Below are 17,508 nucleotides of genomic sequence, written 5' to 3'. Positions count from 1 at the left end.
AGTGCTTTAAATAACATTTTAATGATGATGATGATGATGATGATGATGATGACTGTCATAATGAGTATTGTGAACATTGCAGGAATATTATACTTAATGCCCCTTATAATTATCAAACATAAGAGGAAGTTCATCTAAGTAAAAGTACATGAGGATTATTGACAAAATACACTGAAATATCAAAAGTAAAAGTACTCATTATGCAGAATGGACCCTTTTAGATTTTTATTATTAAAAAATATTAGATAAATTTTATTGATATTCAAACATTGTATGTAAAGTCGTAATGTGACTGAGCGGAAGTCGCCTTGTGTACTGTATTGGAGCAGAAGTCTAAGTTGCATAAAATATAAATAGTAATCGTACTTTATTTTGTATTATACTGTATTAGGCTATATTATAGTATATGAATCTCATTTTCATAAATACATTTAGACTTAAAATTGCTCTAAAGTACATTACCTGAGTAAATGTACTTGGTTACATTCCCCCGCTTTATTATATTATATTATATTATATTATATCATATTATATTTCAAGGAAAGAATGTCATTTTCATATGAACATTTACACTTAAATGACTGACTGAGCAGAAGTCACCTTGTGTATTGTATTGGAGCAGCAGTCTGGGTTGCAAGATACAATATTATATGGTATTAGATTTTGCTTTAAAAGTATATAATTTTCATATATGCTTTTACACTTGAAATTGTTCTAAAGTACAGCACTTGAGTAATTATACTAAGTTACATTCCACCACTTAGTACATTTCAGGAAAAGAATATTATTTTCATATGGACATTGATATTTCTTGTCGGTAAAATTGTATTAATTACACACCTACCTGGAAGTTTTACATAAGGCGTCGCGAGCTCACCTGGAGCAGCCAACCACATATCACTAATGATAAAACAATGAACAGTGCAGAAAGTTTGTAGGGAATTTTCTGAGTGTGTGTGTGCGCGCGCGTGTGTGTCAGGGAGGAGACATGTAGAGGATCAGTAATGACTTGTGGCCGTGTGGGAGAATGAGGGAGGAGCGAACAGTGTGAACCTGAGTGTCTGAGCTGCAGCAGCAGAGCCGAAGAGGGGCTGAGGAGGAAGCAAACCTCAATCTGGTCTCCTGCAGAGTGAAGCTGCTCCGGGTTGACCTCCCCGTCTGCTCCTCGCGTCCCGGAAACAAGAAAAAGACGAAGAAAAGCGCAGAACCCCTCCCGCGGACAGAACCATGTTCTCCTGCACGTTCCTCCTGCTGCTTGCTCCTCACGTGCTCTCCTCGACTCGTGAGTACCAAACTTTTACTGCCGAGCTGACAGACAGACACAACCTGATGCACGAGCCGGGGGTCTGTGGTTACCTGCGCATTCTGTCAGTGTTTACAACAAAACGAGTTAGAAATCATTTGACGAACTTAAATCAGCAGGAAGAGTAACTTTTTTTCACCTGCCCAGGTGTTAGTGTCGCCCCGCCTATAATAATCACAGTAGGTAAACACAGTTTGCAAGAAGTTCCAGAGGTTATTAGAAGTAGGCGATCTGGATAAATTCCATTATCGTGGTCTACGTTGTTTTATATCACGATATCGATGTATTGATGTAGTATATGATTAGGGAGAATCAATAGACACAGCGTTTGTTTAAAATATTCGGATGTGGACATTTGTTTTTATCTAATCATGTCAAATGGTCGAATATCACTATTGATAAGCAGGAATGTAAAAAAAAATCTGACAGCTATATTAGAGTAGGGTGGCGACTAACGATCATCTTTATTTTCATTAATCTGTCCGTTATTTTCTGAATTATTCGATTCGTCGTTTGACCTATAAAATGTCACAAAATGGTGAAAAATGTCGATCAGTGTTTCTCAAAGCTCGAGGTGATGTCTTCGAATGTCCTGTATGTGCACAACCCAAAGATATTGAGTTTACGGTCATAAAAACCAGAAAATAATCACTTTTAACTTTAAAAAAAAAAAGACTCAAACTGATGAATCATTGATCGAAATAGTTGGCAATTCATTTAATAATTGACGACTAATCAGTTTTAAGTGTTGCAGCTCTATACTGCACGTTAATCAGCCAATATTCTTTGTTTTCATTCGAGTTTGTGGACAAATTATGTTATGGTGACACTTTCGAAATACACTCAAACACATCATTGACATTTCTGTGCTGCCAGTTCTTGTTTTCATCAGCTGACATTTACGCAGAGACCAATACATCTGCAAGAAATCCACTAACTGACACTGGCCAGTTACATCCAATAATAATCCAGTGTATTTCCCATGAGGACATAATACATCGAGGGATATTTACACAGAATAGCAGGTTGTGGTGTAGGTCATCACATCGCTTGACCCTTTATTTGGGAAACGTTTGATTAGATCACGCTGTAACTAACGATCGTGTCAACAAAAACACAAATTATAGCCCAATTTTCCACTAAAATAGTTCCTGATGCAGTGACACCACTTTAATATGAGAGCAGTCATTAGATGTGATTGTGTACCCAGTGGTGGATTAGACTGAGAACGAGGCCTATTAGACACGGTGGTGATGTAGCTGATGAGACAAATGGAAACAAACAGCGTTCATCGGCGCGTTCGCGTGAAGGAGATGCACAAAGACACAGTATCCTGACTCAGGCTCCGAGAAACTGAGCCGTAAGCGGCGTCTCTACGTGTGATGAAAACACGCGTCACTCCTCCTTACATGTAGTTCTCATCTCTGCACATGTCTTCATGCAGCGGCACATGTGTCGGGAAAGCTACACCTGCAGCACGGCGAATAAAACTCCACACATTAATCCTCGTATCTGTGTGGAGAAGCAGCGCAGTGGTAACGTTCAAACGCACTGCAGAGGGTTTCTCATGGGCATCAATCATAACAGCAAACCTCAGGTCTAAGAGGGGTCGCGGTATGGAAAAGCATTCAGGGATTTTACCGACAAACCGGGGTGACCTTTCCGACTGAGCCTACAGAGGCTCCATAAATCCACTTCATTACTGGGTCATAAATATGTGCTGAGCTCCTGCTCTGTTGTGGTGCAGTGCTGCTGCTGCTGCTCCTGCTGCTGCTGCACTCCTCCTCCTCCTCCTCCTCCTCCTCACACAAACACAAAGTTTTCTTACGCCTGGCAAGAAATGTGGAAACAGTGTGTTCAACACTTAAACAAATCAAAGTGTGCAGAGGAACAGCTCCCCAGGACCTAATGCGTGTTATTGAGGAGAGTCTAATTCATTTAGAGGGAGCTAAAAACCTAAAAAGTAAAAGCAAATGCACTGTGGTATTCTTAGAAAAACAATGTCAGCAAGTTTACTAGTTTTTTTTTTTTTTTGGCTTTGGTTACTTTTACATTTTAAGAAATATACATAAGCTAATAAAAGCAGTGGGCTTGTGCTCACGATCAGGAATGAAACACAATATAATAGTTGGACACAGGCTGCAAAACCATCAAAAAGGAGTGAAATCACAGAAACAACTAAAACAAATTTACATTCCATAATGAATCAACATGCAGCCCATTGAAAGATTAATTAACCATTTATGTCTCAGGCAAAGAAGCAACATATTTGCAGGTTTCAGTCTCTTAAATGTGACAATCTGCATCTTTTCCTTGATTTATGTGTCTCTGTAAACACATTACGTTTGTTCGGAACAAGAAAACAAGTCATTTGAAGGCATCACCTTGGGGTCTGCTAATAGAATTCAATGAAAGCGCGACATGAAGGAAAAAAAGGAGCTTTAGAAGAGAAAGTTTTTTAATACTAGCTGAGTTTGAAAGAGTGTGTGTGCATGTATGACTCATGTTGTGGGGACATAAATCTGTTTACACATTGTGGGGACTCGACTGCCTCATGGGGACAAAACACAAAAGTCCCCAGAACGTAAATCATCACATGTTAGGACTTGGGTTAAGTGTGTGCGTGTGTCTCTGTCTGCCTGTCCACCACCCAGATGTCGCAGTGATCTCCCCTCAGGATCCCGTCCTGCGCATCGGCTCCAGTCTGACCGCCACGTGCACGCTGAGCCCCGAGCTCGGCCTCCGCTCCAGCACGCTGTACTGGACGCTGAACGGGATGCGTCTGTCCAGCAGCACCTACGGCGCCGTGAGCCCCGACGCCCTCGGTGTCACCATCCACAACCTCAACGGCTCCCGGCAGCAGTCTGGAGACAACCTCGTGTGTCACGGAGCAGATGGACACGTCCTGGCTGGTTCATGTCTCTACGTGGGCAGTGAGTCGAGGCTTCTCTGTCCGTGTAAAAACACCATTATCAGTTCATCTCTGCCAGCGTTTGGCTGATAGTGGACAGCAGCCATATTCATTATATCATTAATAGAATTAAATTATTTTTTTCTTTTCTTTTAAATCCGAGTTATTACTTTATGATGTCTGTCACTGTGTTTGGGTAATGAGCAGATACCACGCTGTATATTTTCAGCTTCAAAATCTGGTGTTTGGACATCCCTGATTTAAGTTCAAAGGGTCTTAAAAATGCCACAAAAGCAACAATTTTAAGAGAAAATTAATATTTTATGAAAAAAATACATTTGGAAACAAAACTTACAGTAAATTCAGGATGTTAAGAAGCCAATTGTCACAGTTATTTAGTAGATATATATCATTTGAAAATGTGATGTAAGTTAGTCTAAAGCATGCTGCTTCTCCTAATTGTCCATTTTTATCTAACAGCTAACTTCCCGTCCCAGTAAACAAACAACTTTAACAACTTTACTTTGAATAAATACAAACCCAGATAACAACACCTGAAATGAAACTCTGTTGGGAGCATTTTCAATGTTCTTGTCAATACACAAGGACACAAACCCCATGAATGAATATGAGGATGTGTTTGCATGTTTGCTCTCTCAACAGTTTTGCATTTCTATTTAAAATCATAATTAATGACGTGAATAGTCGGAGCTTCTTTTGGACACAGTTGTCGATCTGTTTATCTATTCAAGGCATCTTAATATAAAGTTTATGAAACTTTATGAGACTCACAAACGCCATGTTTGTTATGAACTTTATTTTTATTTTTAGTTAGTATACAATACAGTTAGTATTTCACTCCGCTCCCACTTTTTACGTTCTTTCTTTAAACTTTGTGTTTCCATTGTTCTTCGTTTCTCTCTCCAGTGCCTCCAGAAAAACCAGTTAATTTGACGTGCTGGTCCCACAACACCAAGGACTTGAGCTGCAGGTGGAGGCCGGGGGGGTGGGGCGAGACCCATATCCGAACCAAATACACCCTCAAGTACAAACTGAGGTGAGCGCCCCAGACCTGCTGCAGCTCACAGGTGATCACCTCGTCCAAGAGAATTCAGGTAGACCAGAACAGGTGTGCTGGTGCATCGGCGCGGCTTGTAGCTGCGGCGCAGACCGCACTGAGGGGCTGCGGCGTGTTTCTCGTGTTAAAAATAATCGCTCCGCCTTTCCAGAAACAGACTCCAGGTTTCATTTTGGTCACTTCTGTCCAGGTGGTACGGCAGAGAGAAGGAGTGTGAAAATGACAGCGCAGGGAAGCAGCGTTACTCCTGCCACATCCCCCGCAACCTCGCCCTCTTCACCCCGTATGAGATCTGGGTGGAGGCGGCCAATCAGCTGGGCTCCGCCACCTCTGACATCACCACCCTCGACATCCTCGATGTAGGTGGGTAAATTAAAGGTTGTTTTTCCTTTTTTGGCTCCTGGAGGTTAAGTACCACAACAGTTTCCTTTCTTCCTCTCTTCCCCCTGTCTTTTTTTATTCCTGTCCTGTCCTTTCCTTTCCTTTCCTTTCCTTTCACGTGATTTTACTTTCCTTTACTTTCTTTTCCTTTCCATTCCGCCCCTTTCCTGTCCTTTCCTATCTGTTCCTTTCCTTTCCTTTTCTTTTCCTGTCCATTCCTTTCTGTTACTCTCTTTTCCTTTCCTTTTGGTTCCTGTCATTTCCTTTCAGTTCCTTTCCCTTCCTCTCCTTTCCTTTCCTTTCCTTTCCTTTCCTTTCCTTTCCTTTCCTTTCCTTTCCTTTCCTTTCCTCTGCTTTCCTTTCCTTTCCTTTCCTTTCCTTTCCTTTCCTTTCCTTTCCTTTCCTTTCCTTTTTGTTCCTTTCGGTTCCTTTTCTTTCTCCTCCTTTCTTTTCTTTTCTCGCTCTGACATTTGTTTGTGCCCAGGTCTCCTACATATGGCTAACACACTTCTCCTGAGCGGAGGAGATTAATTATTATAGTTCCCTTCAACATGCCGCAGTAACAACATGATGTGTTTAGGCTGCAAGGATGAACTGTTCTCTGGCTGCTTAGGTTTCCCAAAGAGGTAGGTTATGATGTACGAGCGATAGCAGGTATTCCTTACAGTTTGGAGGCATTGTGGCCTCCAGTGAGCGCCACATTATGAAAGCAGTGTTTATCTTTCGTGGCCGAGCATCCTCTTCCTCCATTCGTCCTCGCTGCACACTGAGGAACAGACAACTTGGAGCTGTGAGTGGGCTGAGAACGCTGCCACATGTATGATGCATTGCTCCGCCTCAATAAACAAGACGCTCGGGGAGCGTTTGTTGTGGCTTGGTGTTCCTCGCTCTCTCTCGAGCTGAATGCGATAGAACAAATGAAGTACATCAGTTGAGAAATGGCGTCACGCGCCAGCCGTGGAGGACGTACGAAGCTGAAGGTTTCCAGCAGGAACCGCTTTTACAAGACATTTAATAAGCTCCTTTCTTTGTCTCTCGTGCTGCCGCCCCCTTTATCCTTCCCTCCATCTTTCTCTCCTTCAAAGCACTGAATGTGTTTGCGTCCTTTATTGCAGAGGGTAAAATGTTTTGTTTAGTACAGACTGAGGAAGTACAGACTGACCTGAACCAAAGCCTGCCAGCCCGTCAGGACAGGACCAGGACTTTTTCTGTCATGTGACTTTTTATATATTCGGATGTAAATATTTAAATCATTATTCTCACGGAAAGTTACCGACATCTTTACATATGGCACAAGACTTCTGGATGATGAGTGTTTGAGACTTGCTTGTTTCTAAATGGTTGCACCAATTTGCACTTAAGTAAAAGTTGCAATACCATTCATCAAGCTTCCAAAGGTGGTTTTAGTACTTTATGTAGTGTATCCGCTGGGTAGCTTGTGATCAATAAAGTTTTATCTTACATCCATAATATTACATCAGAATTTATTTTTTGATTGTATTTTTTGTTATTAAACTAAAACTGCAAAGTAAATAGTAACTTAAGTTGTCAAAGTGGTGTTAAAAGTACAATAGTTGCCTCTGAATTGTAGTGGAGTAGAAGTGTAGCGTACTCAGGTGTAGTACCTCAAAATTCTACTTGAGTAAATGTACTTAATTACTTTCCACCACTGTCCATAATTGTCCTGTTCAGGTGGAAGTATTTATTTTTATTGTAATGTTATTCTCTCAGCTTCATATTGTGCCTAGCAGGATTATGTTCTTCTTACTTACTATTTGTATTCTTTCAGTCACAGCTGTCTGAATAGACTGATTTTCAGTATGTAAGCACAGTTTATCTTGGGCAATAGCATGTATCGGTGGGACACACACTGTTGCTTTGACCATGTGGTAAATCAGAGCTAAACAAAGTGCTTTACCGACTGTGAGGTATCCACACTTTTAGTCCCCAGGATGGGTTAAGCTCCAGAAACACTGGATCCTATACTTCCCATAATGCAACTGAGTAACACTTTTCATTTGACACTCACTGACCTCCTCAGGGTTATTTTCCATAAACAGTTACTGAAAGACAAACCAAAGACCAGATGAGGATTTGAATGTGAGGAGGCTTTAACATTAAAAAACATTTGAATAAATAAAAACGTGTATTTGAGACAGGTGGCAGTTGGCTGGCTCAGCACTGATCAACCTCACCATGAAGACTGATGAGACATGATGTTTTTCTGCCTCCAGTGTTGTCATATAACACAATATGTTTGGTTTAATCTCTCCAGAGGTCATTCAAGCCTCTTGCATCCTGTATCCTTGCCGCACATGCTGTACATCTGCTGTGTACAAACTTTTTAACACTTGTCCTTGTCCGCGCAGTGACCACCGACCCTCCTGCCAATGTGCAGGTGAGTCGCGTCGGCGACCTTGAGGACCAGCTGACGGTCCGCTGGGCCAGCCCCCCCGAGCTCAAGGACGTCCTGTTTCAGGCCAAATATCAGATCCGCTACAGACTGGAGGACAGCACTGAATGGAAGGTGGTCCACACGCTCCCTCACACAAACCTTTAGACCAGCACAGACACAGTTCCACTGCAGCTCTGACGCCTGGCAGGCAGCGGTGGAAATACCTGAGCTGCAGCACCGACTGATCAATTAAATGATGCGCAGAAAACTTGGTCCTGCTGCAACTGCAGCCTCTTGTCTGTGCTTTCATTATAAAGCAAATAGTACAAGTGTGAAAGCCTTGACTGCTGCTGGTGATTCTTTGCTGGTAAATTTTGAATCAAAGGCTGACTTTGATTCAAAAGTGCAGCCGTGGAGCTTTTTTAAGAAGCCGTCATTCTTTCAAACTGCTTCTTTGATGTGTTCTGCCCACAGCTTCTTGATAATTTCTCTCCATTGTGTAGGTACATACTGTATGTCTTTGACTCCTTTACTATTGAACGAGAGGATTAAGCAAATAATGTTAAAATATATTTGAAGCCAGCCGACATTCAAAATGAAAGCAGAACAAAGTTCTTCTGTTCTTATTACATCCTCCCCATCATTCTGTTCCCTCTCACAGGTGGTGGATGATGTAGGTAACCAGACCTCATGTCGGCTGGCCGGCCTCCAGCCCGGGACCGTCTATTTTGTCCAGGTGAGGTGCAATCCAGTGGGCATCTATGGCTCCAGGAAGGCCGGCATCTGGAGCGACTGGAGCCACCCGGCTGCCGCCTCCACCCCCAGCAGTGGTGAGTACACTGCACAAAAGAAATGGATGCAGGGCAAGTCATTTTAATACAAGACTACATGAAGGAAACAGTGCCTGTGTTTGTGGACATTCACTATAAAATTCACCAAATGTTTAAAAGTACTCTGTCTGTCTCCGCCTTTTAAAATGCTTCCCAAACTTTTCCGATGCCCACAAATCTTGACCATTCGTTCCTTTCTAATAATCAACCTTTCATCGCCAATTAAAGCCAGAAAAACAATGCCGTTATCCTTGTTTCAACATCCTGAACAAGCAGATCCAAACCGCATGTGACCCAGGAGAAACCAGACATCAATAGGCTAGATACCTTGATAGAGATCTCCCAGCAGAGGATTAGACGGAACTGCAAAGAGCCAGGGGGACTCTTGATAGATTCTGGTCGTCGGCTTCAAAGATTGATCAAGTTAAAAAGATGGTTGTGTGTCGGCAGCACACACAGGGCCCATAAAGCTTGAGTGGAAGCAGGTTTGGGAGCAGGAGGAGGAGCAGATAATGAGTTGCACTGGTCATGCGGTATTTACTCCCAAGAGGGAGGAAGTCGTTATGGTGCTCTGTTGTTTGCCATAAAGAATTGACTGTAGCAGACTTACGGCTTTCAGTAGCCTTTCCTCTCCAGAAAGCCAAGTTGGTATATCAGCTCCACAGTTTGGAACATTAAACCGACAAACTCTTCTCTTTGTATGCAACAGTAAGCTACATGAGCCATCAGAAATATTCACTGAAAATGTGCTAAATTACTGGACCAAAAAAGAATCTGCCACCATGCTAGCAACTCTGCGAGGCTGTACTTGGGCACATCGATGCTTTGAGCTAAATGCTAACATCAGCGCGCTAACACTCACAACAGTGCTAATATGCTGATGATCAGAAGCTAGATGTCACCATGGCCAAAAAGCAGTAGTGCGTTGAGCTAAATGCTAATACCAGCATGCTAACACTCACAATGACAATGCTAACATGATGATTCTCAAAAGCTACACTTACCCTTCGTCACCAAGCATTGGTGCTTTGAGCTACATGCTAACACCAGCATGCTAACACTCATAATGACAATGCTAACATGATGATTCTCAAAAGCTGCACTTAGCCATCGTTACCAAGCATTGGTGCTTTGAGCTACATGCTAACACCAGCATGCTAACACTCGTAATGACAATGCTAACATGATTCTCAAAAGCTGCACTTAACCATCGCCACCAAGCAGTGGTGCTTTGAGCTACATGCTAACATCAGCATGCTAATGTGCTCAGGGACAATGCTAACATGCTGCTGCTCAGAAGCTAAAATCTACCATGGTCACCAAGCAGCGGTGCTTTGAGCTACATGCCTACATCAGTATGCTAACATGCTGAAAGCGACACCAAATGTTTAAGTAATGTTTACCATGTTCACCATCTTAGTTTAGCATGTTGGCATTGCTAATGTTTGCTAATTAGCACTAAATACAAAATAGCTGATTAAAGTAGCTGATGGGAATATCATTAGCTCTGCCGGTCATAAACTGAAGTGTTGGACAAAAAGAAAGTTGGTGCTAGACAAGAAGTTGGAATAACTAAAGTTATTACACCCGATCCTGTTGGAGACATGAATAGTTTATGGCAGCCCATCCAGTGGTTGTAAAGATATTTCTGTCCAGACCAAAGTGGTGAAACCAGAGCCAGGCTGTTTAAAAAAAACATTTCAATTTTCTTTATTTCACAAAGTTCATTCATTTAGTATCAGTGCTGCTCTCCACAGAGGTCTGTGTACAAAAAACAATGTGAAATTATTACTTCCAGCTCAAACGTAACAGCATCTGTTTTATTGTATTTGGATCTTTCTGCATGAGTTTGGAGTTTTATTTTTATTTTTGCTGAAAATGTTGACTGCATGAATTCATAGCTTTTGAAAAAGTGGCAAACAAAAGTCAGTCACATGTGTGCTGACACATTACACGGCAAGCATCTACACACCACCCTGTGCGAACACTTGCCCTAACTATAACCTTGATGCTGTTCTCTCTCCCTCCCTTCACTCCCTCCTTTGTCTCTCCTCCTTCCCTCCTCCTCCCCTCCCAGGGCGGCTGCAGAGCGGCTCGTGCGATCCTAAGCCCGGTCAGCAGAACTCCACCTTGCGGCGGGAACTCAAGCAGTTCTTCGGCTGGGTCCGCAAGCACGCGTCCGGCTGCAGCGGCATGTCGATCAAACTGTACGACCAGTGGAGGGTGTGGCTGCAGAAAACGCACAAAACGCGCAACCAGGTAGGTAAGCAGAACCTCTCCGTCTGTCTCGTTTCATTATCCCTGCTGAGCCGCTCGCACAAACACAAACAGCCGCTGCTGCATTGAAGCTGAATTTCTGACCCTGCCTTTGTTATGCCATGCGGTCAGCATTTTTTTTTCTACAAACACACAGAGGACTGATTTCTCTTGAACTGGCTCTGTGAAGTTTCAGCGCGTATTTGCTTTATGATCAGGTAAAATGTGCGGTTTTGACTTTACTGGCACAAAAGTGGGAGCATAAAAGCAGATATGCACTCTGATTTTATTACATATTTTAACGATGTAGACGTCTGATCTTCAGCTGATGGCCACAACAAAGAGAAGCGAACATGGACATGTAATTAACAGCCCCGCTGTAATGTGTTCCTGTTGTGTTTCCTCCTGGCGTGAGGGAGCCCCTTTCAGCGAAATAACTCGGGCCAAATGGCACGACGTCCCCTTTGTGTTTATGTGACTTCTTGAGGAGTTGAGATACTTTCAGCCACATCCTCTGCTGCTCAGCCCTCGAACTCACGGAGACCTTCACTCCACCTGACTCAATTAGTTCAGCGGTCTCTGGGTTTTTGTGCTCTATAGGGCACAGGCTGTCTCCTGAATAATGTCTTTGTTCATAAGCCGTGACAGGTTCCCATTGATTACCTTGAGAGAGAGGTAGCAGGGGTCCGGGGAGCGATACGCAGAGAATGACAAAGAGATGATGCAAAAAAATAAAAATAAATAAGGGGGGGGAGGGTGAGAGAAAAGTGGCAGCCAGACAGAGCAATTATGGTGATGATTGTGAATTACAAGGCATCTCTCGTTGAATTATCCCTGTGTGAACCATCTGCTTTTGTCTTCTCAGATTCTACAAGACGATAATTCATAGCACCGCCGCTCAGCACCACCGTGGTGTTTAATTCAAGAACAGCATCAAGAAACACTGACAGATAACGGCCCCCGAAGGTCCCATCTGTGCGAGAGGTCCAACGCCCTCAGCCTGAGGGATACTGCAGTGTTTGGTCATACAGCCTCAACTTGAGTTTAAAGGGCCCGGGTGGAAGATAAATGAAGTGAGACAATGCAGCCTTGTTCTGCCGTTTCCGCTGGGCCAATCTGTCTGTTAGATCTGTTCGCACAAACACAAATATTTAGACCCTCAGTAACTGCACTTTTATTCAGTGCACAGAACAAAGTGTACAATCCTGAACCTGCTGTTCCAGGTCAAGCAGCATTTTTTTAGGTATTATCGCAAATCTTGTAATGTTTTCTCCCAGCAAATCCGCATATGTGAGATCCCCGTGATCGATGATCCCATTAGGACAGTTAGCACTACATGTGTTACTATTGGAAATAATTAGTTCAGTGTTGGCCTGCAATTAACAATTATTTTTTATTGGTTGATCTGCTGATAAGCTTCTCAACTAACTGATTAATTGTACATCTATAAAATATCGAAAAATTGTGAAAAACAGTCAGTGGGCATTTCCAAGGTGACACCTTCAGATCTTTTGTCTGAGCAGCTGTGGAAAACCCAAAAATATTGTTTAAAATGATATGAACAAGGGGAATCAAACACTCACAACTGAGAAACTGGAACCAGTGAATGTTCTGCTACAAATTGATCAATTAGCAAAATAGAGGCCAGTAATTTTTGGACAGTCCGACTAAGCTGTTGTTTCTGTTGTAGTTCAGTGAACTAATGAGCGGTTTTAAACACAGTAATCAAACAGGGATTTCTCTAAAATGTTGTCTCAAACCATTCATGTAGTTTAGTACAACACAGTATCAGTAATTGTAATAAGGCCTCACTTTGTGTAAAATGTATATACTGTCCTGTGTCTTTGTAGACTATGTAAAGACATTTTCATAATGTTTATATTTTTATAACTGCATATTTAAAGAATATTTTTGTCTAAGTTATATTAATTTACAGCACCAATAATGCCTTCTGACAAATACTGTGTATAACGTATAAAACAGTAAAACATAAAACTTGGAAAGTGGGTTTTTTAATTTAAAAATACAATTCAGAAAGTAAACAAAGATCGCTGGATGAGCCTCCAAAAAATATTTAACCTTATTTACACATTTCTTCACAATATAAACAGAGTTTCTGTTCCTTTCTTTTTTGCTGATGCATGTATTAACACAAGCACATGACGACAGAGAGAAACACACAGAGCCAGAATGTGAAAAGCCCCCTGGGTGGAATGAGACTGCAGCAGCCAGCAGGGTGGGGCCGGAGGGGGATCGATAAGTGCAGCGGAGGAGTCCAAGATGGAAGTCGCAGCAGAGCAGAGTGGATCTGTTGGTGGTGATGTGAGAGGGAGGCTACAGGCCTCCTGGGAGCCACCTGTCAATCACACTCCTCAGAGTCATACTTGAAGTCCTGCATGATCTCACTCAGAGCCTCTTTGTTCTTGATGATCCTGGAAAGGAAGGAGCCCAGAAAACACACTGCGTTACAACAAATTACTGAATATCTCTGACAGATTTATGATGTTACAGTGGTAACAAAGGATAGTCTGTTAAATTAGGAGGAAGCAGGAAGTTCTGCAGCCGACAGCAGGTTGATAGTGAGTGGATGGGTCAGCGGGGAGCTAACGCAGTAAACAGAGGGGAGGTAATAGCTGCTCTTACTCGTGCTTGATCTCCTGAATCTTTTCTTGACAGTCTTCGTCCTCCGGGTGATCCTGGGCCCGCTGCCTGGCCAGCTGCAGCTTGGCTGTCTGTGGAGAAGGCGCATCAGATACGATTTATGCAAAGCATTCATCGGTGGAGGACGGAGAGGAGACACAGGATGGACTTTAAGATAATAGGAGCTTTATGACATTACTGGCAGAAAGGAAGTGAATATTATAAAAGGAGTGTAAAACCTCATACAGTGCTGCACATCACCTCTGATCACCAGATGTGTGAAGCACATTTTAGCACCAGACACGCTCAAATTGTCTGTCCAACCATGATGAGAGTCACAGACGGACTGCAGCTTTCCACTGGAGAACCACTGTAGCAGCACTGAATTACTTTAATTCAACTGAAATCATTGTTTGCTGTCCGGTCAGCACAAAAAGCCCAAAATAATCTCATCAGAAGCATCGTGGACAAGTGGTGCTTAAAATATTTATGACTTGAGTGAATCTTTTACCACACAACCATCCAGCAGGGTTGAAAGGCACGTTTTCTTTTAAATCTCCCGCCAAAAATTACATGTTTATCATAGCCAGAAACGGTACAACATAAATTATCGTAGAATTTTCAAACTTCCAACTTCATGCTACAAACCAAAAAAATAACCAAAATCTAAGCTTAAGGTGACATTTCATCAATATCAATTTATTTCACATGGCTCATTTCAAATTTGGCCAAAAGAAACTAACCAGATCCTGTAAAAAACATCAAACTTTGTGTTCCTCAATGCAACTGCGAGCCATGAATGTCTACACTGACACCTGAAACACGTCACATGACAACAATTCAGTGAAAAGTCGACTGAACTTCAGGCTGTGGAAATATTTCAGTATGTATAGCATGTGAAGACCCCCCCTTGTTTCTTTTCCAATACTGGTATCATTTGTGGGCACATAGAAAAATGTATGTATAGATTTCTTTTTTTTCATTTTTGGAAACTAAATTCTCATAGAAATTCAGCTTGCATTGTTTTTATGACTGTTGGCATTACAACTGTGTTAAAGTGCATCAAAGACATTTTTGAGTTCTCCATGACTGTGCTGTTTCCATACAGGTGCAGTTCTCATGTACTGCAGTCAAAAATGTGACAGGAGCAAATGTCAGTGGTAAAAACTGTTTGCTTAAGAACTCTGCCTCCTTGTGGTGAAACTATGGAACTGTACCAAACATTAAACCAAAATTGTGAACTTACAATAACTTACAAATACAAAGAAATTTCAAATGGAAGAATTACAATACAATGAAAGAATTAGTCATCCACTACATAAATCACATTTAACTACATTTACATACAACTACAGAAATCAAAAAGCAAACTGAGGAAATGATTCTCCTTTTAAACAATGGCCTGTTTGTAAATTTAGCTGTTTATTCACTCCGGTGGTTTTGGTTTGATTTTTGGCTGTTTTCTTCTGTTATTAGTAAACCCTATTTTAATTTTGTCAGTTATTCATGGATTGACTTATTCATTTAGCTTTATATTTATGTCTTCTTCCCAGTACCCAGTTAAATTATCAATCACGACCATTTGCAAGTCTCTTGAGTTTATCTGTACTAAAATGTTAGTTATGTCTATTTATCATTAGTCTGTATCTAAAAATAAGCTGATTATGTCTCCTTTACCTTCTATATGTAGGACAACCAGTGTACATTGTTGAAAAAGGTATCATCAGCAGGTCCACCTTTCCACAATATAGTCAATGTAGTGTTAAATCAAAGCATACGCACACTTGGTATTGTAAAAATGTTTCTTAATGTTTCACTGCTGTCTTTTGGACGAAATATAAAAACCACATAGAGTGTGTTTACTCACCAGTTCAAGTTTCTGCTTCTCTTTGCTCTGCAGCTTGTCGATGTGCTCAGAAAGGTCTGGCCTGTCAAACTCATGGTGCAGCCTCCCCTTGATCTCCAGCACTTCCTTGGAGATGCCGCAGAAGGCCTGTGTTATCTCATGGACCAGCTGCCTGTAGTGGTCGAAGTCATAATGGGGCCCTGTCCTCAAGTAGGCCTCATGTCCTCTGGAAGGGAGTCAGCAGCAAAAACAACACCAAGAAAAAAACAAGCAGAAATAAATGAGGAGTATGATTCAGACTTGTCCATGTGTCTGAAATCAAGAACAATGATGGCTGCAGACAGGAGGACATGTGAAAGTGTGTACAGGTGTATGCAGAAACTATAGTAACTACAGTTAACAATGTGTTAGTTGTTACTGGATCCAAACTCACTCTTCAAAGAGCTGATACGTCTCCACCCGCTCAGACTGAAGGTGATAAAACCTCTGGATCAGGGCTTTAAAGTCTGTAGGGACCTACAGGGAGAGGACAGTTAATACATAACATGCAGAGCTGAGAAAATTGACTGAATATAAATACTTAAAAGTTGAAAAAATATTGTTATTACTGAAAAACGGATGAAAAAATATTACGATTTGCAAATATTTGCATCCATATTATAACAGATTAATCATGTTTTGGTCTTTAAACGGACTAAATGAGCAGTTTCACCAGCAAGAGCTCTGATAACCTGTGATTGATGGGCTAAGTGATTAATGGATTTATCAAAAAAAAAAAAAACACTTCATTTATGTAATTTTGAATATTGATGTAATACTTTTATAGAAAAGAAGAAAGCTTAAAATAAAAGTTCAGAGGTAACAAGCTGCCCAATGACTCTGATAACAACGCATCAACCTCAGCTGCACTCGCCAAGTTAGCATTAGCATTAGCTTAGCTAAGCACATGTGGAAGTATTAGTTTTGAGCCTCTCAGACATTTAACTGTAGGATAAGAGTCAGATATTCACCATGGTGACCTGGCTGGAAATGCTGTCGCTGAGTTTCCGCAGTTTATAACAGCGACATGTTCATATTTTCATGAAAATAGGACGTTGTATCTCTCAGTAAGTGAATCAGCAGCCTGTCTGTTCCTGCTACACGGAGGTGACGACACTGCGCAGGGTATACAGTTGGTTTTCAAAATAAAAGTTCTCATACAGCAACGGACGGTTTAAACATTGTAATTCATTGTTAAAATTTCGTGTTTATTATCAGCCTTAGAGCTACATTTGTGATAATATTTTCCTGTGTGGTGATGCTAAACTTTGCTACATCCGTGCCAGTTGTTCTTCATGATCCCAGAGCATCCTGAAAGGTCCTTACACAAATTGATTAAATTAATTCACAATGTAGACAGAGTGTCAATATAAAACAAACTTGTCTTTATTCATAGATCCAAAGCAAAACTCTTTTTATACACTTGTGTGCTGGTAGCTCCTGCAAATGTTATTTTTCTTTGCTTGTTGTAGCTATCCACAAATTATAAGAAGGCGTGTAAGGTCTAAACAAGTTGGTACATTTGTTCCATAAAGTGAAATAGCAGTGAATGCATTGTAATTCTTAAAGGTAAAATGAACTGACAGTGGCTCATGTGGTATTTCAATAAATGTATGCAATTAAAGTTCAAAAGATTTAGATGATTCCAACAATAAAAAGTTTAAATGAAATAGAAAAAGACATTTTGACACAAAACCATCAAGACAAAAGCACTAAAACATTAAATATATTCAGTGAATCCTGCATAAAAAATGCAATAGTAAAATAAAATATCAGAATATGTCCAATAAAATGCATACAGTATATCATAATGAAAGCATTAAAAAAGA

General features: G+C 41.3%; 2 protein-coding genes across 3 annotated transcripts; one reads left to right on the top strand and one right to left on the bottom strand.

The window, feature by feature from the left end:
• Positions 1-1,181: 1,181 nt before the first annotated feature.
• Positions 1,182-13,104, top strand: crlf1b (cytokine receptor-like factor 1b). 2 transcript variants are annotated; one of them, XM_041935325.1, is made up of 8 exons: positions 1,182-1,282; positions 3,958-4,236; positions 5,142-5,271; positions 5,483-5,655; positions 8,043-8,200; positions 8,730-8,898; positions 10,976-11,157; positions 12,020-13,104. In XM_041935325.1, the coding sequence occupies exons 1-8, from the start codon at positions 1,228-1,230 to the stop codon at positions 12,041-12,043; spliced, it is 1,170 nt and encodes a 389-aa protein (XP_041791259.1). In that variant the 5' UTR covers positions 1,182-1,227; the 3' UTR covers positions 12,044-13,104. The 2 variants fall into 2 exon arrangements, with proteins under 2 accessions (XP_041791259.1, XP_041791260.1); XM_041935326.1 differs by having other exon boundaries at positions 10,976-11,161.
• On the bottom strand, positions 12,623-16,787 carry rex1bd (required for excision 1-B domain containing). The gene is made up of 5 exons (XM_041935328.1): positions 16,651-16,787; positions 16,074-16,156; positions 15,662-15,866; positions 13,798-13,886; positions 12,623-13,586 (listed from the first exon to the last, which is right to left on the bottom strand). The coding sequence occupies exons 1-5, from the start codon at positions 16,651-16,653 to the stop codon at positions 13,514-13,516; spliced, it is 453 nt and encodes a 150-aa protein (XP_041791262.1). The 5' UTR covers positions 16,654-16,787; the 3' UTR covers positions 12,623-13,513.
• Positions 16,788-17,508: the final 721 nt, after the last annotated feature.

This window comes from Chelmon rostratus, chromosome 4 (assembly GCF_017976325.1).
Source record: "Chelmon rostratus isolate fCheRos1 chromosome 4, fCheRos1.pri, whole genome shotgun sequence".
NCBI lineage: Eukaryota > Metazoa > Chordata > Actinopteri > Chaetodontiformes > Chaetodontidae > Chelmon > Chelmon rostratus.
Note: the sequence above shows the minus strand (reverse complement) of the source record. Positions and strands in the feature narration are given on the sequence as shown.